At 42.1% G+C, this 25,647-nt stretch overlaps 1 protein-coding gene and 1 long non-coding RNA gene across 8 annotated transcripts in view; one reads left to right on the top strand and one right to left on the bottom strand.

Annotated features, from left to right (window-relative positions):
- Nucleotides 1–25,647, bottom strand: part of Btk29A (tyrosine-protein kinase Btk) — a 151,250-nt gene that overhangs the window by 3,883 nt on the left and 121,720 nt on the right. For all 7 annotated transcript variants that reach the window (XM_046633082.2, XM_046633083.2, XM_069136874.1 and 4 more), the window contains 10 exons: nt 10,101–10,162; nt 8,484–8,567; nt 6,617–6,681; nt 2,849–2,914; nt 1,991–2,119; nt 1,714–1,907; nt 1,200–1,371; nt 820–988; nt 531–649; nt 45–297 (listed from right to left, as the gene is read on the bottom strand). In XM_046633082.2, the coding sequence (XP_046489038.1) occupies nt 45–297; nt 531–649; nt 820–988; nt 1,200–1,371; nt 1,714–1,907; nt 1,991–2,119; nt 2,849–2,914; nt 6,617–6,681; nt 8,484–8,567; nt 10,101–10,162 (1,313 nt within the window). The remainder of the gene's footprint in view (nt 1–44; nt 298–530; nt 650–819; nt 989–1,199; nt 1,372–1,713; nt 1,908–1,990; nt 2,120–2,848; nt 2,915–6,616; nt 6,682–8,483; nt 8,568–10,100; nt 10,163–25,647) is intronic.
- Nucleotides 2,629–3,868, top strand: LOC124222278 (uncharacterized). Its single transcript, XR_011177362.1, has 3 exons — nt 2,629–2,795; nt 3,356–3,424; nt 3,768–3,868. It is a non-coding gene; the product is annotated as an uncharacterized lncRNA (long non-coding RNA).

Raw genomic sequence — 25,647 nt, 5'->3', positions numbered from 1 at the left:
GTATAAGGAAAAGAAGGAATGAACAATATTTCAGCTGGCATTACATCGTAAACTTCCTTGAAGCAGGCCTTGGGCTTTTCTAGGACCATCCCGCGTTGAACACGTTCAACAACTTCGGTATTCTTTAGACGACCATAGGGCATTTTGCCGCAAGTAAAAACTTCCCACATTAATACTCCGTACGCCCATACGTCAGACTTCGAGCTGAAGCGGGTATAATTCAAAACTTCAGGCGGTGCCCATTTTATCGGGAATTTTGTACCGCCGCTGCTGGTGTATTGATCATCCAGCACGTACCTGTAAGAATAGGATTACTATGAGTTCGGGACGATTACCCGGTAGATTAAATATATTATAGGATAATTTGTAACTTTGGATAAAGTGTTTGATAAAAAAAAAAAAAAAAAAAAACTAAATAAATTTAGTGACAATGCTACTACTACCACTGATAAGAACAACAACAATACCAATAATAATAATAATAATTCGAGTACATTTATTTATTTTTCTCGTAGAAATTATTAAATTACCTAGCTAAGCCAAAGTCAGCAACTTTGACAACATGTTCAGATCCCACAAGACAATTACGAGCGGCGAGATCCCTATGGATGTAATTATGCCTTTCTAGATATGCCATCCCTTTGCAGACCTGAAGCCAAAAATTTTAAATGATTTTCTTTTAAATCTTTTTTTTTTATGTTCGTTTTGTTCAATTCGAAATCCCGATTCAATATCTGAGAAACTGCGCTGCGCATCAATTGCCGACGGGTATAATTTATTGATCGACGAAAGGGTTGAAAATACGTAGTTTTGTTTCACCTGTATGCACATGTCTAGTAACAAGCCAACGTTGGAACCCAAGGTTGTTTCATGTCCGCGGAGGTAGTTGAGAAGTGATCCATGCCGCATGTATTCAGTCACTATGTATATCGGTCGATGTTTACTGCAGACACCGTATAACTGTACCAAGTTCTGATGTTGCAGTTTACTGTAAATTCCAAGTCGTAGAAAAAGAAAATTGATAAATACGTTATTCGTAACTTGGTGTATTTAAGTAACAGTTGAGAAGAAACGTGTCTTGAGAACGCGGCATAGCAATTTGCAAAATCAACCACAGATCGGACTTGTATCAGATACATATATTTCGGTTTGAATAACAAGTAAACAGGGAAGTTTTTGACGGTCGGTTCAAGACTTACGTCATGACTTTAGCTTCCTCTATAAAATCGTCCTCGGACATGGTACCCTCCTTCATCATTTTTACAGCCACGTCGATGGAACCGCGCCATTTACCTCTTCTGACAACGCCGAATTGTCCCTGGCCCAATTCATCGAATAAATGCAGTTCCGTGTGATCTATTTCCCATTTGTCTACAGATAACAATGAAAATTGGTTATTCGCCTGTAGGGACGACCGAATGGTTTAAAATAAATACAGCGAATTACGAAGATCCTGCAAATAACTGAAAGGAGCAATCACCTGATAGCTTTGGGTGAATAACGCGAATATCAAAGCGCAGAAAGCTTGTCAGTGCGATCTGTGAAGCAGTATTATTTCGTCACATCGAGTTCTTATGGATGAAAGAGAAAAAGAAAAGAAATAGTGAGCGACTTTAATTTATGAAATCCACTCAGCCATCAGATGGTATCTTCCGAAACGTTGGATCCCCCGCAATACCGCGGCTTGATTAAAAGCATGAGCAAGTAACTGACCGTGGCTGAGACCAGCTGTAGGTGGAACGGGACGATCACAGGGACTTGTTTTCAGTCTACTGGCGAGTCCGCCGCTATTATGTCTGTGGTAATTGACGAGGTCGGGAATTGAGTTGCAGCAATGTTTCTCGGAGAGGTAAAAGTCTCCTCGTGGATTCTGCTTGATGTGATAATGCTTGACGTGGGCGTGCCCGCTGAAAGGGTTGCAAAATTGATATTACAGAAGAAGGGCGGATGCGTCAAAGTATTCGGTACAATATTCGTCGACTCTGCTTACACTTTTGTGTATAAAGATAACGTGTATAGACCCCTCGTAGAGGAATTGCGCACAACGAAACACCCTTCCTTGTCTTCTTGTTTTAGCAAAGATTCGGCCCGTTGACGAGACATGTCGCCCACGTACCACCTGAAATTATACAAAACGACTCCTTAATTTTTTCACGATATTTTTTATCGCTCTTTCAGTTCTGTTCAAATATTTTCAGGTCCTTTGAGAAGCGCAAGAAATTGAGCGAGCAATTTCTCTGCTTACTTTAGTACCACTTACGTGAATTGTCCCTACGATTTCACGTTATTACGAGCGAAAAGATATAAATTATTACTTCCATTATATCCTGAGCAACGTAGGTTCAACGTCTCGAAGAATTTTATAAGTATATTCTCATCCAAGATCTAAGAAATTAAAAAATTCTCTACCTCGTATGATTGGACGAATCGCAAGGAATAAAACTTGGGATTTCGCGATTAATGAATACGATATAAATCATTGAAAATAGAAATAATTTCAAAAAGAAATAATAATAAAACAATCCGCGACGATGACTCAGCTGGCTTTGATACGCATATAATCTGAGCGTATAGGTATATACGTATATAAGTACATTGACCACAGTTGGCATCGTTCGATAGAGTTCCCGGGTACGAGCGATAAGAGTATCCGCAGTTATTTGCGACGTAGCTTCGCGCCATTTAATCATGCATGAGCCTCGACGACTCGTATATCTTTAGAATATTCCAAAGAATATTGTTGCAACGATAAAACGCGTTATTGTTATAAAAACGCATAATATAATTTCGTGTAGGTGAGTAAAATATAAACGATCACTTTGATTATATACTCCAGATAATAACGTACTCGTATTTTTGAAGACCCAGAAGTTCTTTTTCCTTCACGTAGTTGCTGGGTATGTAGCCGACTGATCTGAAAACAAAGGAATAAAACAATATAATTATCCGTGAAAAATCTTTTACGCACAATTTAACACGATTATAGTAACGATACACGAATACAATTTTAAATGATTTATTTGGTAAAGTCTGTATATTGTAGCTGAACCGATGATTGGGGCGATAGTTTTTTACCGTACAATTAATTACTATCATTTGCTCCCATGGCAAATTATTACCAACATGCATGGCTCTAAACTCAGAAAATATAATTTTCGTGTACCGAAAGATTTTGCAAAAACACCTTATATTGTACTGGCACATGAAATCGAAATCGCAACATATATCCGTTGTACTTGTTAAATAAAAATAGCAATATGCGCATATTGAATTTCTGAGAATTCGATTCGTCCCGGTATTCGCGCTCGTTTATCGCAACGTGAGGTATGATTCACGGTTTAAAATGCGTTCGTAGATCCGACGATCAGAAGCAACGCATCCGTCTTGCCGTACGGTCGGCCGGCTCTTATCGTCAGTGCCACGAGTAAGTAAACGTAAATTATCGAGAAATTTTTATTTTGCATAAAAAATCCGCGGGAACAATACAAGATAACATAAATTAAAAAGAAATAAAATAAAAGAATACTATAAATAAAAATTGTTGCCGTAAACCGACTTGGTTTTTGAAAATTGACTACAAAGACAAAAGAATCCGCAAAGTATTTTTATTCGAAATACCGTAATCCAATTCGAAACTGTTACGCCTTTACAACAACTGCGTTATACGATGACAAAATGTAGCGCGGTCTTATCGGTATCTTTCGGTATAATAACTTATAATCTTCAGTCCGATTTGCATTTTTTTCTTCTTTTTCTCGTCGAATCAGATTCGTCAGCAACCGACAGACGAAAAGCATCCGAAGTGGGAATAAATCGCTCCTCCGTCCGACGGCAAAAAATTTCCCTTAAAATCAGTGGTTCAGAAGATGTCCGGACTGATCAGAAGAGGATTGACGGCGACGGTGATTCTGGCGATCTTATTGACGCCGGATTCAATTTCCGCCAAGAAATACACCCGGCGTGAGTTGGCCAGAGGCCTTATGAGCCTGGGAGTACCGAAGGACGACATAGCCATGTGGATATGCATAGCGACCCACGAATCGGGCCTCGATTCGGACGCTATAAACAGATGCAACGACGACAGTTCCTGGGACCACGGTCTATGGCAGATAAACGACAAATACTGGGTGGGAAGAAATCGTCGCGGTGGCGCCTGCGGATTTTCCGCGGCCGAAGTTCGCGGCGATAATTTGGCAAACGCCGTCCAGTGTGTAAGATATATTCTTGACGAACACCGACGCCTTCAGGGCGACGGATGGCTCGCTTGGTCCGTTTATTCTCACCAGAGACACTGCAGGGGTGACTTGAGTTCTTACGTCGAAGGTTGTTTTTAATATGCATTGATATGATTTCGCTTTCATTTTCTTTTTTTTATCGTTAACGGTAATCGTATGAATTCCGTTTTATATTTTAATTTTACAATTTAGATGTTTACTCAATTTTTTCATATTTCTTTTTGTTTAACCTGCGTAACATGTGTCGAAAACTTGTAGAAACCAATAGACAACGGTATTGTTTGAAAAGTGTTATTTCAGATTAAACGAGTTTAATTCTACAAGGGTGGTAGATGAGAGAAGAAATGATTGTCCAAATGAATAAAGTACACACGCAACAGCGATTCGTTGTGTAAAATTGATATTTGGGTGAGTTTTCACGGCGGTGTCTGATTGTCCGTTCCGTAGGATAGCTAATTAGGAACAGGAGGTGTAACACAAACGTTGCGATAAACTTTGTCTTCAATCTTAAGGACTGAATTTGGTATATTAGAGGTACGAGACTTTTGTTTTTCATTTTAGATTTATCTTTGAAGCGATTAATTAAAACTTACCAAGCTACCGAGACACGTAATAAATGTTTATTGAAAATAAAGAAACTGATCTAGAATATAGCAGAAATTTGACAATATCCTGAAATTTTTACAATTAAACGACCTCCCTGACACCGACTGAAATGAAATTCTTCCGTCAGAAGTTCGAGGGTTCTCGGTAAGTACAGCATGCGGTATATATACGTATACGTGTAGGTCGGAATCATTAAGGACAATATAAATGCGCCGGGTGCAATATAACACCGGTGGTATAAGGACAGTAGGTGTACGCGAAGGCGAATGAAAGACTCGAATTAAAATTTCAAATAGAGAGACAAAATCTAATAACTGGTTACAAGCCCCGTTGAAAGCGCGATTGCTTTTATATAGCGTATATAGTACATAGGCGGCTGTCTACCACCTAAGGCAGCGAGGCAAAAAGGCTATACGTATCGTTGTCGAAGCCACCTGTGCAGCCTTTGACGCCGTACAATTTGAAAGATTTTAATTAAAGCTCGGCGCCAGTCGTACGAGGGGGAGAGAAAGGGAGAGAAAGGGGGAGAAAGAGAGATAGATAGACGTGTAAACTTATTATGTATAAACAACGGAATAGAATTACCAAAGAGAAAGATACTCGAGAGACACCCTTCAAGATCTTTATACAATTACATAAGTATACTGTATACCAGTGTGTGTGTGTGTGTGTGTTTAAAATGTTTGACGCTGGTTCATTATAAAACGAAGCCATAGAAATAACCGAGCAGGCAGCGTTTTATCTCAAGTAAGAAGAATAAATGAATAAAAAAAAAAAAGAAAAATAAATGAAAAAATAAGCCGTGCACTCGTTATTACATAAAATTGGCGGTGGAATTTTATTATGCTTGATTACTCACGGTTATGACTGAGTACACGTTGCCACTTTATTCGTTGCAGCTTCTCCGAACTATAAAACCGCGATGAATTTAAATTGACTGAAACGTCGTTTGCACACCGAGTATTATTACAGCAACGTTGCCTCGTCGAATTTAAATGAATAGGTATACATTATAAGAATTAGATAAAAATTAGGTATGCTTCGTTTAATTTAACTTCCAGAAATAATGTTCTACCCCAAGTTTACTTTATACGCACACGTTTTTGCAAAACTTGATTTAAATTTGACGAAAAAAGAAAAAAGAACGTTTCTTCGGAAGCTGGGTAGACGACACGTAGTCGAATAGCAGTATTTCTTGGACAAACGGATCCTTTTTTATTATCCACGAAACTAATTACCGGAGGTCGGAAATGAGGGAATTAAGGATTGACAGGAGCGACTAAGACGCATTCGCTGCAGGAGGCATTATCCTGTCTACGAGGACACTGTCTTCTCTCACCTACCGTTTTACGGAGTTCAAATAATTGATAGGAACCATTTCAGCGTTTCGTTACTCATAGCAATTCATTCTGACGTTAAACGACGCGTCGAAAGTTTGAACTTTACTTTTATTCTTCAAGTACGAGGCGAATAATTGTCGCGGATAAGGCAATTCCTTATTTTATTTTTCTTTTTTCTTTTTGTGCTTGTAAATGGTGCATAAAAATGGACTTTCCATGCAGGTGTTGCAAAAAATAATTTTTACTTCACCCGGAGGCGAGGCGGCCTTACTCCGAAACTACCCTCCTAACTCAGGCAGTTTGCGGCAGTTATATTACATAAATACACACAAAGATACACACGCGCACAGAGGCGTACATAAACGTAGGCGTCGTGTGATTTAAACTCCGGCTCGTGTAACATTAGAGCGTAGGTAAATTAAAACTTTTTCTTACCCATGCTCGTCTTTGACTTTCCACCAGTGCTCCTGAGAATCATCCAACACTTCGTATTCCGCCCCCTGCGCAAACCATAATTATTATGAAACGCTCGACTAGAATAAACAGAGATGTAGCCGCGTGGTTAGGCGAGAGTTTGATGTTTGAAACAGGTTCTTTTACGGGACGGAGATTAATTCAATTAATTAGTTGACGAAACGTTTCCCGAAAAGTCGTTGTGCTAAATTCAACTCGAGATCAAATTTAGAATTACTGTAGACTTTTAACGGAAACTCCGTTACGTTACAAATTTTAATCAACTCTCCCCTACAAGGTTCGATTTTCGATTCCAAAGAACATTGGCCGTATTTCATTGACTCTTTTTGGTCTCCTATACCGGAAAGGGAAAGATATTGGAAAGAAAGAAAGAAAGAAATTTCACACGACGACTTCGGACGGCTGTTGTTATACTCTATCGTTTCATATATCTATAGGTATATACGGTCTACCGTGAGAATTCCAACTATCGGTCTTTCGCGAACGTCAAGAACACCGGAACGGTGACATATTGCTCTAATATTTCCGACCTCTTGAGTGGCACCGTCAAATTAATTCTTGCAGATCCTTTTTACGCCCGGAAAACTGACGATCTTGCGATTTTTAAAAAAGGATCCCGTGATCCCCGTTTTGCGAAAAAATTTCCGAGATATTATACCTTTTCTTCAGCGAACTTGTGATCAGAGCTCGCGACTTTCAATTCTTATGATTGATGATTTGTTGAAATGTGAATGAATCGAGTGTCAACCGTTGAAACGGGAATGCGAGTTTTATTTTACAAGTCTTACGATATGCTCGAGAGCGAGGAAGTTCGGAGAAGGAAACGAATTTAATTTAATTTAGATATTTTAATTACTTTTTCATATAATTTACAAAGTCTGCTTATCGGACTGTAAATCTGGGTTTGGTATCTGGAACGTCCAAAGAGAAATCGGGTAGAGCTGTCGCAATCTTATACAATTAATTCGAGTGAAAATTTTATTCACTCAAAATAACGAAAAGAAATCAGTGACGCGAGCGTCAAAGTCATGCGCCCTTCTCGTTCAAGAAAAACTCGTTTCGGTTTATCGAGTACACGAAACGCGTGAAAATTTATGAATAAATAAGTAAAGAGGTGACCATTATTCGGCAAAGGATAATTTTCTACGGGCCGTCCGAGTCCGTGAAAATTGATATCAGTCCAGCGATCAGTTTTCAATCAATTAAGACAATCAAATCATCTCGTTGAATTCCGTGGGCATATCATCAATCGTTGACGATTGCAAAAGTTTCTAAATCGCGTATCAGAGAGCCCGAACTTCTGTCTGCGCAATTAATTGTACCTTGATTGAATTGAAAGACGTAGGTCTTCCAGAAAATAATTACTTAACTCGACGATACGCTGTACATTTTCCCTAAGCGTAAAAGTCTTTCTCCCCTCAGGACTCTCCGCTCAATTGAAGTAAGTCATAAAACTTGCAGGATAATTTCATTGAAATGTACCTAAAACGAGGCTGTTGTGTATTCCCGTCGTTCCCATCGCAGCGGACGACGAGTGGTATTTTTCTTCGCTAAGATTTCGGGGATGCTGGAAGGGATGGAACGGTGGGCTCTAATGTTCGACCTGTAGAGTTTCACGATTTGCCGAGCGAGATAACTGGCAGGGGGACTGCGGGGTGCTTTAATAAAGGATGCGAGAGGTTGGTTTCGGAGGTAAGGTACCTAGAGACGTTCGCCCGGAGTTTCCGAGTGAAGGGAATGGAATGAATGGGACAATGCCGAATAAAGTGCTCCTCTAAGGAGGTTCAAGATCTTTTGGCCCTCTCGTCTTTGCGTTTGTTATACGTACCTTCTCGAGGGACAGGTCGCCTCCCTCGATGGCTCGGAAAGGGTACAACGCGACTACAACCTTCGTCCGCATCATGAGTTTCTCCTGGAACAGAGCAAGGATATTTCAGATTAATCGTGGAGCGAGGTCCTCCGCTCCTTCCGTCACATCCGGCGTAAGTAAGCCTTTCGAAAGCTCGACGCGCGTGGAACAGGATCGAAAAATCAGCGAGTTACGGTACGAAATGCTCGGGGCGAGAGCTTGGTCCCTCACGGTTGTTTTGCTCGACGGTATAAGTCCGGATTTCCGGAACAGTGTCGAGTTATTATAGTCCCGACCCTTGACTTTCGATCTTGGGATTGACCTTTCGGGTCGCGAATCATCTCGTGAAAGGGAACGGAACCACGTTCCGAACATATTTCACGTACAAGGGATGCTTTAATTGAAATTCAAATCGTGAACCTCTGATCGTGTAAGCACGTGGAAAATGCAAAAAAAGGTGGATGGTTCGATATCACTTTTTCAATATTTTTACGAGCCTGTCTCTGTAAAACGGTACAGTTACGGAGAGAGAGGAGAAACTGCGAGCCCGCCAAGGGCTTTTCGCAAAAGCGCGTACAGGCATGTCATATTTTAAATTCTTTCAATCTCGGGGCTTCGTCCTTTGTGCGCCAGAGGACATACCGTGCATAACTACACCCGACCTCCACCCCCAAGACTGAAATATCCCGTGAATCGGCCCTCCGAACCTACATCGAAGCGATCGGAACTTTGGATCCGAATTTCAATGTTCATGGCGGTAGATTTTCTTGCGTAGGAAGCATATGGGATCGAAATATTCCGGTTAGTTTCCGGTCAGGACGCGTTGAAGCTGACGGTAATTTCTTCCTCATTTCTATACTACATAAAATAAAGAAGATAAGAAAAAAGGCCGGCATATTTTACCAGATAATTGGGCAATCGAAGTTTCGGGGAGTTTCAATTACTTTATTAATCTTTGGGACGAATTATCAAATCGTCCTCGACGAATAAAAGAAAACGTTGAACGACAGTGTGATTATTATCCGACAGTCTGAGTCGAGCTCGGCGAAAGCTTCATGTCCGTGCTTGAATTTCTATACGGTAACAAATTCTAAATTCGATTATGCGAAGCTAGCAGGTACCGAGCGAATAGCAAAGCACTCGGAATCCGGGATGGATAACTCTCCGGAAAAAAGCTCAGCTCTCAATGGATTTGCGGCGTATTCTGTTGTTCGCCTTGAACGCAAGAGCCAAGGAAGACTATCAAACGCTCGTCTTCGTCCCGTCTTTATCATTCGAAAGAATTTCGCGTTCTGGAAGCAATGCAGGTGAACAGGATAAGAGGAGAAAGAGCGTTTCGCCGAAATTACGCGATGTGCGTGTGACTATCGAAGAGAATTTTTGCGAGATCTAGGTACGAGAAAATGTGATATTATCCCCTGAAAATAATTTAAAAGATAGAAAGAAATAAAACAAAAGGAAATTAGAGTAAAAAACGCAACCGAAAATCCGGGCATTCGTCAATGTTGCCAATTAATTTAACACTTTCAGCATGAAGATGAAGATAACGATTGTATATATATATATATATATGTATACATATACCCGTGTACCAACCTTCGCTTTCGACGATGGCGTCCCTGGTGCACCATTCGGCATTATTGGCGTCGATGTGGTCCCTGAAACACACGTGAAAAAAAATCGCGTCGTTAGTTATTTCAAGCATGCTACAGGATAAGTTAGTTACGGCATGATCGTAAATACTGAAGTACGACAATGACCATAGGCGATATGTTCTGGATATGAAAACGTGTCCAGTATTATACTTTTTAACGAGTTAATGACAGTGTACGATATTCTATAATGCGAATGTGTGATTGTACAAACGGATATCTATTATACATTATGAAATTCGTCGCAAGAATCACATTACAGACCTCGTACGTATGTGGCTTGTTTACAAGTGTATTAGACGACCGTCTATGAAACGATATGAATACGTCGTACCTATCTATAATTTAGTGAGAAGAAAAATGCTAGATAATGTAAATTCGAATATATTTGGTGAGTTGAAAAATTAACGACCGGGTACGTGTATAATTGAGGAACGAAAACACCTTCGGAGAGTGAATGGATGCCAAAATCCTGCACACACCCGCGTTGCATATCAATATTCCTAATTACTAAGCCGCGAGAGAGGCATTGTACAGTCGATTCCATTGAAGGTACGCCTAGGCCCCGCCTGGCAAGGCACCGATCCGAATGGCATGGACGAGACAGGTAGGCAGTTGAGAATCTTACATCAATAATTTATCTCACAACAAGCCTATTGTGGTTAGGCACCCTCGCCGTCTGCTGTTCCCCGATCCGCCGTCCTTACTTACACGGCAAATAATGGGGGAGAATTTGGTTTGCAAAATAATCCCGTGGCTCGGTCCTGGGGGGGGGGGGGGGGGCTGCAAATGCGAACACCGAGTCTATGCAAAGGAGGTGGATTTTATTACACGGTAGTGGTGTATACCTGCGTACGAAGACGGTTCGGGTAATACGATTCGAGCTTTGAATTATTTCGGTGCTGAAAATTCTCGAAGGGGTTTGCTCTCGACACTACGACGACATGGATCCGCCAAATTACGTGTCTCGCGCGACACCTGCTTGTACAACGTACTGTATCCAGATGTGCAAGGCGCGAGGTTCAAAGCATCATCGTCGACGATGATCAAACTCAACATCCGAGGAATACGAGCCTCGGATCAGAAGTTCAAAGTGTGACGCGGCGACACGGAGAGCCAGGAAATTCAGCATCGTCGTCCACAGGGAGTGTATCGGTATTGGCTGATATCCGAACAGCGTTTATACCTTGCGACGAGAGATAACGAGACGTATATCGATCAACATCGCCACACTGGTTTCGCCAGTGGATGCAATCGCGACAATTGTACCTACTACAGCTGTGTAACGGAGGAAAGCTTCTGCTCGTTTGTATACACATGCTATATACGATTCAAAAGTTTAACGAGCCTTGATTTTTCCAACTCGACAAAGAGGGAATTCGAGGCCGGCGTCACGGAGCCGTTGGTTAACGCTACGCGTTTCGGTGAACGTAATTCGGTTTTCGGAGCTCGTCCATGGCTCATAAACCCATCCGGAGTAAATAGCCAGCCGTACAGTGAACCGCTTGAATTATGGAGAAAATTGACTGGGTACTCGTAACGCTGCATCTCCATTACCCGGCGGGTTGTGCAGTTCGGATAAATTCGCAGTAAATTCGCAAGCAGCTTTGCAGGATTGGTGCAGTGTCAGAAGTTGGAATCAAACCGTACCTATGTAGGTTAAAATATTAGCCGTCTCGATGGTTCGATAATTGAATTGAAATGAGTGAAAATCCAAACTTTTTTACGATTCTACTTTTGTAAACTCGGTTAGTGGCGGAAGGGACATGCCTGTAATCCCTGTACATATCGCGAAGACATTTTCCTTCATCTCTGGGGGGTTTTACGGAGTTCCATGGAGTTGCGATTCGCGTCGTTACTTGCTTAATGCACTCCACTGCTATCCGCGATCCCCAGGGTATTGCCACGGTGATAGCTCGTGCTGCAGCGGAAGGCTTTCCTTTCAACTTTACACCTGCACAACACTGTACAACACTCACCTATAATACCTCAGCGGATGTCGTGCTTCACGAAGTGCTCGCGACGAAGTTATCGCCCGACGAAACGAGCTTCCTTTCTCGTTTTCGCCCGCTCGCTAAATCGCTGAGAAGGCAGCAAGTAGCGGAAGAGTGTTCGAACGTGAATAAAAAATAAAAAAAATAAAAAAATAAAAAAATGTCACACAAATAAAACGTAACTCACAAACTTGAGATAAGTCCGAATCGTTGAATCGATGTGAACGGGAATAATAACGGCTGTAAAATCCGTCCGCAAAAATTTTTTCAAAATATACACGGATTACGTACAAAGAAACGCGAACTACGAATGGTTACCAATCGTTTCCGGAGTGGAACTGAGGAGCTCGAATTGTCAAGGTAGATACGTAGCAGCTGCGCTCTGGCTATGAGCTTTCTACTCGAGGCAGCAAGCGATCGTCGGTGTTATAATATTAAATTACCTGCACGTACAATGTGTGTACACACCTACTTCCGGCCTGGGTACATAAGCGAGTGATTTCGGAGTGGTGTTTGGGATGCCTGCGTTGCTGTCTGTACGCTGTTCATCGTACGAGGCAAGTTCAGGAAAGCTCTCCTCTCACCAAGTACAGCCATTAATCCCGTCAGTGGGAATTTGCGTTTCAGGATAACGAGAGCCGGAGTACCTGGTTCAAGGTCAATGAGATCTGGAGCATTCGTTTTCGGCGTCGCTCCGTCTTCCTCGAGAAGGCGTACAATCCGTTATTTGACGACTTTACCGCGACGCGAACGGGCAGAAATTGATACGAGAACGAGGAAAATTGGACCAGCAATAAATATGACAGAGATATACGGTTATGGGTATAAATAAAAAAAAAAAATAATAATAATAAAAAAAAAAAAAAAAACGGCGTTGACGAGTAACGTCAAGTCTAACGCTACGTTGGGTATTGTCAGGAATCACACAGAAATTATCTCGACCCTCTCTCAGCCAACTTGCGAGTCGCATCGTCGATCGATCGCAAAGATTCGAAACTTCTTTACCGAGTTGGGAGTTTCGCAATACCAAAGAAGAGACATGACCACGTGGTGCGGCACAGAAATAGGCGATTAATTCAATGGTTAAATAGACGGAGAGGGACTCGGTGCAAAGTTATATACCCGTGGGGAAGACGGACTCTGGTGGTGCGGAACTTTCTGGACGACGTAAGCTGCAGTCGAGCCCCCGACCAATAAAATAATAATATATTTTCAGTTTGAGGCAGTTTCGTGTTAACGGTCCGCCATGTGTATTCATAAAATCGTGAAACTCGCCGACGGTGTAGCAAAATTAACTCGTCTAGGAGGAGAGAAAGGAGACGAGGCGAGGCGAGGTCGCGTTATTATTCTCGCCTCGGTACTTTTCATTTTTATATCCATGAAATTACGCAAATGGTATTACATATTTCGACGAACAAGTTTGCGGGGCATTTATTATTTAGAAACGTTGTAGCATCGTCTTACTGTATGCCGATATATTAAACTCTGTAGAAAACACAAGAATAATTCATCACGCGATTCCTGCCTTTCGCAGCTTCAAAACAGTATCTTAATTCGTATGTTTTAAAGCTACACCTTACACTCCGCCACAGGGAAGCAAAGTCCTATTTTAATCAAGTGAAAAATTCGCTGCCATGAGAAATTCTCTTTCAAAAACCAGACGAAAAAAAAACCACGGTAAAAAAAAAAAAAAAAATCACATTCCAAGTTACAAAAGCCCGACAAAATCAGACGTATCGATCGCGTGACGAAGTCGTTCAAGTTTATATAATAAAGTGTAAAAAAAAAAAAAAAAATAAAAAGAAAATTAGAGAGAGCCTAAAAAGAATACCCGCGCCATTTGTAACACCAGTAATACATTTGTCCTGCGAACAAAAGCTGTTGGCGCCGAGAGATCGGCCGGTTATATAGATAGAGAGAGAGAGAAAGAGAAATGAAGGTGGAGGAAAAGATAGAGAGAAAAATAAAAATTGCCGGATAGAACAAAGAAAGAGGAAAAGGGTTAATAAAAAATAAAAGGGAAAAAAGAACTTCGTCAAAGTCGCAAACCCGCTACGCCGTAGCAGCAGCAGACGAAAAACTAAGGAGGATGGATTAATTGGTTTTCATTTTTTTTTCAATCTATTCTTCTTCCTCCTTTTTTAAGAAAACTATATATATATATATATATATATATAAGCATTCATTGAAGTATAATTAAAATTTTTTCTCGGAGCAATCAATTTATTGGTGGTCTGTACCTTATACCTCTGCACCTGGAGTAGGTAGGTGGTATATATATATATATGCTGGACGTTTCGCCCTCGACTCCGAACCACGTTCGCCATCTCCCTCCCCATCCTCTTTCACTTCATCTTCAATTTACGCCATCGAAGTAATTACGCTTTGTTATTCTACCTAACCACCGAACCCTGTACTTTTCTGCTTTCTTTCTTGTTTTATTGTGTTTTTTTTCTTCTTCTTTGGGCAAACTTTTCTTCCCCCGCCACTCTTTTTTCTTCGCGGCTGTCGTCCCTTCTTCTGCGCAAAGTCTTCAAGTTCCCCGACAAAAACAACGAATAAGTTCCGAGTATATTCGCGACACAGAGAGAGAAAGAGAGTATATCATGTAGGTATAACGGATCGCGTGTTGCTAATTAGTTGTAACGCATACAAAAGAAAATTTGTACACACGTTGAAAGGAGGCGAAAAAGCTTTTTTAAATATGCCGCTTCCAATACATTACACGCCACCGATTGTGAACAGATGGTACACTTAGATTACAGCGGATTTAGTTGTAAGAACAGTTACCGAGTCGTTGCTTGAGGCGAGTTTTACACAAGGAAACAGGTATAACTGTGTCTGGGTGTATAAATTCATCGTCAAGGTTAAACGAACAATGGAACTTGGTTTTGCAATTAATGAAATCAAATGAAATCAAATGAAATTAATTAATTAATTAATTAATTAGTCATCTCGTATATCATACTTGACCTCGAGTATCATCTGATTTTCGGCTACACGTGAGAGCGAACGCCGTTTCATTCCGTAGTCCGTAGACGATGATAAACATAATCTCAAATTTTCGAGCACAGAGTCACGGCTCGGGGATTTCGGGCTGATACACGCGGTTAAAATGTAACGAGATGATAACGGGTTGCGAACGAAGTTACCGCGGGTAATGCTGGTTGAATTACGAAGAGGCATTGACGTATCATTTACATTGACTTTGAAAGCGTTCTCTCGAGTTATATGACGAGAACAGAGAGAGAGAGAGAGAGAGAGAGAGAGAGAGAGAGAGAGAGAGAGAGAGAGAGAGAGAGAGAGAGAGAGAGAGAGAGAGAGAGAGAGAGAGAGAGAGAGAGAGAGAGAGAGAGAGAGAGAGAGAGAGAGAGAGAGAGAGAGAGAGAGAGAGGGAGAGAATCGAAAATCGAGATAGTTTCATCCCGATCATAACGAGAGAGAATAGAGGACTGTTTGAATATGAAAATGGATTTTGCATCTTGACTGATAACGAATTTACGTGTCTACTAGCACTGCCACCCATTATAAGTTCAGCAGAGGCGAAACTCGCGGTTTAATTAACGCACGCGTTATAGTTGCCCGGCCGCATTTTCGTTCCCCATCTCCTCTCTACGGCTGCTTGCCTGCTGTGTACATACACTTGTTTGCTAGATAGTTAAATCGTTTGAAGCGTGGAAAAAGCAAACAACGAGGAAACCCAGGAAAAAAAAAAAAAAAATAAATAAAAAACGAAACACCGACGCAGGGGTGAAAAAAAGTACCAAATTATTTTACGGTCTCGTTCTATTTCTGGCTCGGTTGACTGCCCCCCCCCCCCTCCCCCCTCCCCCGCCCCCGCCCCCTTCGCCGCTCGCTCAAACGTTTTTCTCAAACGGTTATTTTTTTTTCAGTTTGGTCAGCAGAGCGAAGGGTTGTCGCGTTGTTGTTAACTGAGTTATTGCGTGAGGTCTGCATGAGTTTCCGGGGCGAGTTTTTTTTTTTTTCGGAAAATATACGGAATATATATATATATATATACACACACACACGTATGACTTGTATATATACACACACGCGCACACACATGTTTTTTTGCGTCGTTGGTAAATGAATAAACAAATAAATAGCTCAGCGCGGAAAAAGAAACATTTTCGCGGCCACCGAGGCTGGGAAAATATTTCTGTGAAAGGGACGGGGTTGTAGGTATTTGTATACGATATAGTGACTGCGGTATACGAGCATTTTTATACACTCACAACTAGAGTGCTTGTCTTCATTCATCCGCCGGGGTTGTCGTCTGCTCCAAGTGTTCAATTTACTACGGCCTTTGCCCCACATTTCGTGCGTATATAAACGGCTCTTTGAAATCAGGTCCAGCCATTTTTTTTTTTAGTCGTTGCCTTCTTGGGTGGCTATTAGATGTTTTGTTGCGGTCGGCAGTTTGAGTGACACGGTAATTACTTTAATTGCTTTGTCCGTTTATATCTGCTCAGCGAAACGGTCCTTCGATCTGTTATTTCGTGAATTTTTCAATTTCGCCTGCACATGTATGCCTGCATTTTCGCAAAGTGATATTGTTTTTTTCTTACTTCTTCTTCTTCTTCTTCTTTTTCTTCTTCGCTGATCGAATGAAAACGCAACAGTCGTTACGTACACGTTTCCACGCGTAAATTATCCTTCGTTTTCTACGCCACGGTAGGTACAATAATACAACCGTCAATTTAAAACTGACCGACTGAACTGCGAGTTAATAAAAGACATCAATTACGTTTCCGTACCGCCGGAAGTTACAGACACGTTAATCCATTCGAGTGATAAAAAATTGCCCAACGTATACACAACGCTGCGTGTAAAAATCATCGGACTGTGTTGGCCGGCTTTGATTATTTTCCTTTCTTGTTTTGCGGATCCGAGTTGTCAATTATATTTGTTTCATTGCACAATAGAGTGCCAATTAAAGCGAGAGTGACAAAAGGCTCGTTGGTGTGTATATATATATATATATACATGTGTATGTATCGCTTTGTCCTCTCTCTCTCTCTCTCTCGCCCTTTTTTTTTCTTTTTTGTTAAATTAACTGTACAGAATAAATAAATAAATAAAAAAAAAAAAAATATCACGAACGAACGGTGTTTGAAATTGATCTATACATAGTGTACGACAGCTCTATTATTTGTGATTAGAGGTTGTGCAGTTTGCCGCCGCGGCGCATGAACAATTAATTTCCGAACCAGCGAGAAGAGAAAAACGTGAATAAATATAACGGGAGGGGGAGTCAGGGTACGGTTGATTCAGCAGTCGGGTATATTTTACCCCGAGGGAGTGCAGCGCAACTCGATTGTTCGCCATTGTTCCGGCGAACATTTGCAGCAGCCTCGCTGTTTGACAATTATGAAAAATTTCTCCACTCCGGGCCGGTGTTGCCGCGCTCTAAACTCTGTCGTCGTACCGCACCGATATCGCGATAGCATTTAAACTGACATTTGCGAAATCCGTACAGAGGGGGAGGATCCGACGGTCGTGCTGTCCATGAATTGGCAAAAATTTCCATACGGACGGGTGGCTCTGCAGGTTACAGACAGCTGTATTCCTCTTTGCCTGGCACAGCTACTAAATAGACACGAACACACAGCGAAAACGTTGCGCAACAGTCTCTCTCTCTCTCTCTCTCCTCGCGGCCATGTAATGCCAAGTCGGAATATCGATATGCACCTGATGCGCAACGTGTACCCAAAGGTGGAAACGAGCACACTCTGCACACATATCAAGCCGTATAACGCGCGACTAACAATGGTATATAAAGGCGATTGTCACGCGCGTTGGGAGTAATTAATTATCGTCTCTTTAAACAGGCATAGGAATTGTTCAACGCCTCGTCCGACAGTCGAAAAGTTTCTACGCGCAGAATTACACGTGTGTACGTGTGGAGGTACGAGCTTGATGAAAATTTCGTCTGAATAGGTTGTCGTTTTGACTCGAGACACCTACAAAAGTACCGTGGTTATGCACAGTGTTGGTGGAATATATATTGTTATACAACCACAGAATGGATTGTACAATGTTCAAAGTTTGTAACAGCCCGATTGAAAGTGAACGCTGTGCGAACGTGCGAAGGTGAATGAATATGCGAGAAGACGTCGTTGTCGTGTCTGCAATGCCGTCCGCCTACTCGGGTGAAAGTTTTGGCTTATATTGTTATGTGCTATAAGCGAACCGGGGACAGAAGGCGAGAGAGAATCGGATGAGAGGAGCGTTGATTGAACAAAGGTGATCCGCCTCCAAAGTCGTAGGTACCCGTACTCGAATACTGCAGGTAGGCGGGCTTTTCAAAGGATATTTAAACGCGTCGACGAATCAACCTGAGCTTGCGACTCGTCGAGAATCGCGCTTACGTCTTCGGAACACGATCGTAGACGTTGCGTTCGATGCGATTGCTGAGAGCATCGGCGGCGATTAATTAACTCGCGAGGGATCAAGATCCAACGAAAAAAAAAAGGTGCGGAGGTCAAGGAACGGAGATCCAAAGACTCGGTCTCTGTGGCCGATCCGCGCTATTCGTTACGGCTCTTCGAGGGACATTTCGACCGATTCGAATCGGGGTGAAAGGATGCGCGGGAGAAAAGGTCGAAAGGTGCACAACCGAAGCTTGGAGAAAGGAGACCGATCGCGCGGGTTTAAACGACAGGCCAGGTATGCTCTCTGCAGTCCAGCCACACGGTGTCGAATGGGTGCAGAACTATTCGATGAAGCCGAGACCGTGGCGCAGACGTCGGAATGGCTCTCAGGAGCTGCACGAGTCGTAAAAGCGGCCCTCGGTCAACGAGCTGTGGCGAAAAAGCGAACGGAGTTAACTGCGTGGGAGGGGGGCGAAAGCTGCGATTCAACGCCGAGAAGAAAATGGGGCTGACGACGCGGTCCGTGATGAGAAGATGGGTTTATACCTGCCGGGCCAAACCGCCAACGCCGCCTGCCAACTTTCCAAACACACGTGACGTTTGGAAGTTCTTATTAGCGAACGGACGCGGTTACTGACCGTTGATCCGATCAGTCCGAATGAAATATCCGGCTGTACGGATGACGGGAATTTTCGATTCTTTTGAGGAGTGATTTTTAAAACGAGAGAATAATTTCCTCGTCTATGTTATTTTCAGGACTTGTGCGTGCCTTTTTCATCAAGAATTTGGATGCCGGTTGGTTTTTGGCACGGTTTCAAAACCGCCTGAGAAAATTGACACTGCAAAGTGTAATTCCGAGTCCTGTGAACCGAAATTTATATTCCGTCCGATTACGACAGAGCGAGATGGGTTGTGGCGGTTTGGAAACGCGTCTTCTTCGCTTGCGAACACGAAAATCCACTCGGTAAATCCATTTTGAACACCGGATCTGCAATGACCCGCATGATCCATCGGATGAGATCGAGCGTGACGAGTAGTCTTTCCGTTTTTACGGACTTTCATAATTCTACCCCATGCAAGATAATGAAATTTCGTTATCGCCTGCCGCGTTTCACGGACGACGCGATGGGTCAAGATTATCCTTCGTCCCTCGGGATTATAGGGAATACAATTATAAAGAGATCCGATTTTTTCACCCCCGCCAAAATCCCCGCGTCCCGGTTACAGGGGCATATTTGGAAAGAATTTCACTCCCGCTGATGGAAGTGAACCAACGACTCGACTCGTCTTCGTTGAAAAATTCACCGAGTTCGAGGGTGAGGATTTCCCGCTCTTCAAAATCGTATTAAGTCAGGCTAGGTGAGGTTAGCTCGGCGTAGGATAATGCCGGGGGCGGATCTTTTCCACGTAATGAATCACTCGGAGTCGGTTATAAATGTTTTCTGAAGTAGGACAGCCGTCGTTACTTGAAAACTTGATGCGGGCGGCAGCGTCGCCACTTTTCCACACCGCTAAAACGAAAACGAGAGCGAAAACGAGAAAAAGAACGTTAAAATGAAAATGAAAATGAAGACGAGAAGCAAGCGAAGAGATGATAAAAAAAAAAAAAATGCGAATTACTAAGTCATTACGGGTACCGTTGCAGAGCATATAATACCTAGAATATAATTCCGTCATTTTTTTTTTTTTTTTTTTTTTATTAGTACGACACTTTAATCGCGTCGAATCAGCACTGCAATCAGCGAAAGATATCTTCGAGTTCCAAATAATTCGGTAACTGCAAAGAGTCACGGATCTACGATGATCGGATAACGACGAATTTAGTTACGGTGGACTAAAAAAAAAAAAAACAATTGAAAAGACTTTGCTAAATTAGATGGAACGAATTTGGCAAGACGTTGGTACTGATCCTCGTCACCGCGTTTTTTTTTTTTTTTAATTCTCTTCTTTGATCTCAAACGCTCTGCTTGACGATTCAAGAATAAAAAGTTGCCAAAAGAATAAGGGGTAAATCAGCTTTGACAAATGGGGGAAAATCCAAATTAGAACGTATCGAATAATAAATGCTCGTTGGAAAAGTTGAGCATTCATTTTCAAGTCTAACCAATCGTAAGTGAAATGAAACGTAATCGTGTGAAATTTTCAATAAATGATTGACAAACTATATATATATTCTTAGCATTGCTTTGAAAAGCATGAAATCATTAGGCGATATTTCGTGTTCCGCTGATATGTAATATACGGCAGGTATACGCATATACGTATCTACCCCGATCCCCTTAATCGAGGTCTCAGTCGTACGGTTAACGCGTGACCAAGTACCGTGAAACTTGACGAGTGGACGGATAGATGGATACTCGGTTCGCGTGTATTTGGGGAGTCCGTATTGGGTTTTGAGTGACCACTCGAGATCGCCGACAGTCGATATCCAGGTTAGGGCAATACAATCGCTCGATATCACATATGATATTCGTTTTCATCGCGTACCGTCGATCCGACGAGTACCTACGTCGATAATAATACGGAACCGCGACGGTCATCCGATCCGGGGGATGAATTCTCTTGGCCTCGCCGACTCGGAAAGGAAACGTCGAAGGAAGAAGGGCGAGTTGACTCGATACTCTTACTCTCTCTCTCTCTCTCTTTCTTTTCGAATCGCGTGACGGGTTCGGCCTCCGACTTACTTAGCGGTATTGGAAAGTCTCAAACACTCCGAAAGATACAATGCTCAACGGAAGATAGAGAGAGAGAGAGAGAGAAAGGGAGGGAGGGAGAGAGAGAGGGAGGAGACCCGGGTTTCCGCAGGCATGTATAGATATATGTATACGTAAGGGTAAGGATTCGCAATCAATCTTGGCGCAGTGAAAGAAATGAAAAAGAATCGAGGAAAAGAGTGAGAGTGAGGAAAAAATGAGAGAAAGAATTGAAAGGGGGGAATGAAGAAGTTGGAGATTGTTACCTACCCACCTACAACCTCCTTGTACCATAGTCCGCGTGAGTTTCTTTTTGTAACTTCCTAAACGCCGTCGTTGGGAATCGATTTTCGTTTATTTCGCAACCGCGTCGTTATAAACGCGATTTATTTTCACGTATAGTATAAGTTTACGATCCCGCGGCGGTGAACTGTCGGATGAAATAAAGTGAAGAATTTTTTATACCCTTCGTGTCCTTAACCCCCTTTACAATTCCACGGATATATTTTTCAAGTCTCTTATTTACACTTTGCGATCTATGTGTGTAACGCAGGTCTTAAATTGGATCTTGATGAAGGATCTGCAGAGTAAATCAGCGTTATCTCAGTTCAAAACACAAGTTGGACCAAAGAGAGAAAAAAGAGAACCGATTTTAAACCGTGAACAAAATCCGAACGCATCGACCGACGTTCGAAAACTTTTTTTCTTGTTCGAGAGTGTAAGAATAAACCTTTCGTTTCGCTTTTGAAAATGCGAAAAATATTCATTGCTTGCTGAAATAGGTCATTTATGGACATGTGAATAGAATCTAAGAGAATTGTTAAAATGCCAGAGCCAAACTTCAAATCATAATTTAAGACGGAAATTAAATTGAACGTACTTTGACAGTAATTTTTTTTTTTCATCCTCTCAGCAAATTTTAGAAGACCCGTTTTTAAAAAGCGTGTATCTCAGCAAGGAACGAGGATTCTTCGAATTTTCGAAAGAAAAATACGATAGTCAGGCAACGCGTTCGGATTTTATTCACGCGTTAAATCGGTCCGGTTTTTTTTACCCCTTTACCTTTACCTGTACACTGATTACTATAATTCTACTACAACGGTGTTGAACAAGATAATTGGATTTTGAAAGCAAATCGGATGTATTTTTCGGATAAAATTTTATGCACGGTTCAGGCGAACCGGTAAAAAAGAAGAAGAAGAAGAATAAAACTGATACGGTCGAAAGACAGAAGAATCATTGGAACGTACCTCAAGGTTATTTATCTCCATAAATTCGCGAATCTACATCCTTTGCGATTCGACAGAAATATACGAGCGATTAATTTTGATCAATCGAAAGAAATAATATGTATACAGGAAAGAGTTGTCAGTGAACCGATGCGTGAAGAGAAACAGCTCTGTCGATAAAAGAAGTTCAATAATAAATAACCACGAAGTGCGATTCGTGGCTTTTTTCGTAAAATAAAATGTTTTCTTTTCACTCTGATGAACCAGCATGGGAAATTGGGTGTTGCCGATCATACGTTACATAAGTATAAAAATATAGAAAAATTAAAATTTTCAAAATTTTCACATATACGTACAATCACTCGACAATCGTCTCATCTGCATGAAAGCTCGTGTTCCTATAGTACAGTAATGAACCACCAGCGTCCATATATTAAATCTCGAAGTTATACGCGTAGATGGCCATCGTCAAGTGTTGCAACGTTCAAAGGATTCGCGGACTGTCGGCAGCAGCCAACCACCGTCGGCTAATTATCCACGTTAATGAGCGCCGTCCCTGGACGGTTAATGCCGCATGCCAACAAAGAAACTACGTCGAGAATCCGCTCCACGCCGAGTATAACACGAGCTCCGCTAGCTCTGCAGCTCTCCACGAAGCACATTTCATTTCCGTGTGTACGGATTTACTTATGGATAATAGTAAAATACGCGGATGATTGCGAGACCTTGGGGAGTTGGTTTTTGCCGAGTGACGGAGGTCGATACTTCTTGTCAAGTTTTCCTCAGTATTTTTATTTTTCGTCAAGAAAAATGTGTCAAATGTATCTCGCATCGCGATATTCAGCGATACTTGCCGATTGATCGACGATAATCTCAACATCATAGCGTCCGGATCGTTGGACTCTCGCGTTATATAGTTCTTGTTCGTAGCCTGGATAGAAAGTTTATCTAAAGATCCAGGGACGAAAAACAGAGCCAGTTCTTACTGCCAAAAAAAATCGAGAGGCGGCGAGAAGATTGATTGCGTCTCTTAGAACCTCTCGCTGAGTGACGTCCTGCAGGATAGGTTGCAGTGTGGGTACGTCGAGGGTGAAAAGAAAAAAAAAAAAAAAAAAAAGAGGTGAAATCGAATAAAACCGGCGTGGCGTTTTTCGATCGCGGCAATACGATCGATTGATCGAGCATACGTAATTTAATCACTCGGCAAAATCGCGAGTTTCTCCTCTTAATAAACAAACACGCGGAAGTGTTTTGAAAATTCTGTAACGCCGGTAAAACGAACTTCGAGGATAGCTCGCAACTGGAACGAGGGTTTCTATATTACGCCAAAATTAAGCACGCAAGCTTACTACAAACCAGAGCTACTCCGAGCGAATAAACCTGATGTTACGCTATGCTAAACCACCGTTCGCTCAAAGCTATCGACCGAATTTCCCCCACCGTTAATTCCTTTGGGTAGTAAAGCTCCCGTGTAGAATCTGTACAGGTGCCGGGATATTGTTGGGAGGAAGCTTTCGCCTCGGAAGCAGGATACGTTCTTACTCTAAGACGTGTCACAATTTCCATATCGCTTTACAGAAGAGCGGTAGCAAAATTTTACAACATTCCTATACGGGCGACGAATGAGGGTGCGTAAGAATGCTATAACGATTTTATCCCACCGACGAACGACCGAGAGAGAATTCAGGATTCTCTGGAATGGATTCTGCGGTACCCGGAATGTTTATTGTGCATTCTCTGGACAATCGAGACCGACCGCTGTATACGCGCAAAGAGATTTGCAGTATCGTTGTAAAAAACTTGACCCTCGCCGATATTCTCTGACATTTTATAACCTCTGTTCTCCGCGAGAGAGACTTTACGTACATCGAAATGACGAATGGGTTTTCACCGAAGCGTTATATTGAACTTTGATCAGAGTTTAACGAGCTACTTAACCCGCGAAAGTAAAAGCGAAGCGACAACATTCGACTGCAGACTGTGATAATTCGCATTTATTTCATTTAGCGTCAAGTGGATCGATCGGTCGAACCGTGAAAACGACGCTTATTTGGATATTATATCTCGGTTGAGAAAAATTTTTACAGTCAATTTTAGTCGAGCATTTTCAGTCTCTCCACCTGCGTTCTAATCGTGTAAGGGATGCGAAGTATGAGACCGCGGCGAAGCGTTGGAAGAAATTTACTAGAAGCGGGTTGCAAATTGATAAGAGGTGACATTAGGCGGGCACATTACATCGCAGGATGCGGTCAAGGAAGTAGAAACGCTGCGGAAACAATGCAGCGAAAGAAGGAGAAAAAGAAAAAGAAAAAGGGGGGGCTGCGAAAGCGCGAAATTCATCACCTTTGGGTGACACCGTCGCTCGGCAAAGTCCGCGAACCCCTTTAATCATCCTTGGTTCTAATCTTAGCGCGTTACCGAAGTCGCACAAAAGGATCGCGGGAGGGTTGCATATATTCGTCGACAGAATGTCGGGTCGCCTGCGTTCATCTCGAATCTCATTCGAGAATTCAAGGTGCACCGCCATCGTCGAGTTCTTGGGTCATCAACCACCCTCGAAAGCTTTCGCTTGATTCGAGGCTGAACTGGACTCTGAACGTAATCGAGGTTACATGCGGTAACATATTGCGAACCCATAAAGGACGGCGACGACCGTGCGGACCGGCTGCGGTAATACCGCGCATGATAATCACCTGGTTGGTTATAAGCGTGGAATACAATATTGAACGGGGATCTGAAATCGCGTAAGCAAGCTTGAAATTTCGTGACGTTAACTCAGCGAAACGCTATTTAAGGAAAATTGCACTCTTAACATCAACTTCGGAACAACATCTAAGAAGTTCAATTTGTAAAATACCTACGAGTCTGCGGTTGACGTTACATTTCTAACATGCGGTTCACCAAATTTCAACGAAATTCCGTAACCAAAAGTTGGGGATTAACGTGAGTTTTCTTAAAAACGAATCGTTACGACACGTACGTAACTAACACTGCGAACTTGCAATCTGATGTAATTGTTGATTTATTATTATTATTATTATTATTATTATTATTGGCGTAATATCAATTGCGGCAACAATTCTGATTCTGAGCGTATAATACATCGATGCGCACACGTCATTGTGCGGTATATTCATTCCCGTTTTTACGGATGGTGAACACAACGCTTTCGGCGTTCAACTCTTGCGTAACACTTCC

Source organism: Neodiprion pinetum, chromosome 6 (genome assembly GCF_021155775.2).
Source record: "Neodiprion pinetum isolate iyNeoPine1 chromosome 6, iyNeoPine1.2, whole genome shotgun sequence".
Lineage (NCBI taxonomy): Eukaryota > Metazoa > Arthropoda > Insecta > Hymenoptera > Diprionidae > Neodiprion > Neodiprion pinetum.
The sequence above is the reverse complement of the archived record's forward strand: the minus strand, read 5'-3'. Positions and strand labels throughout refer to the sequence as shown.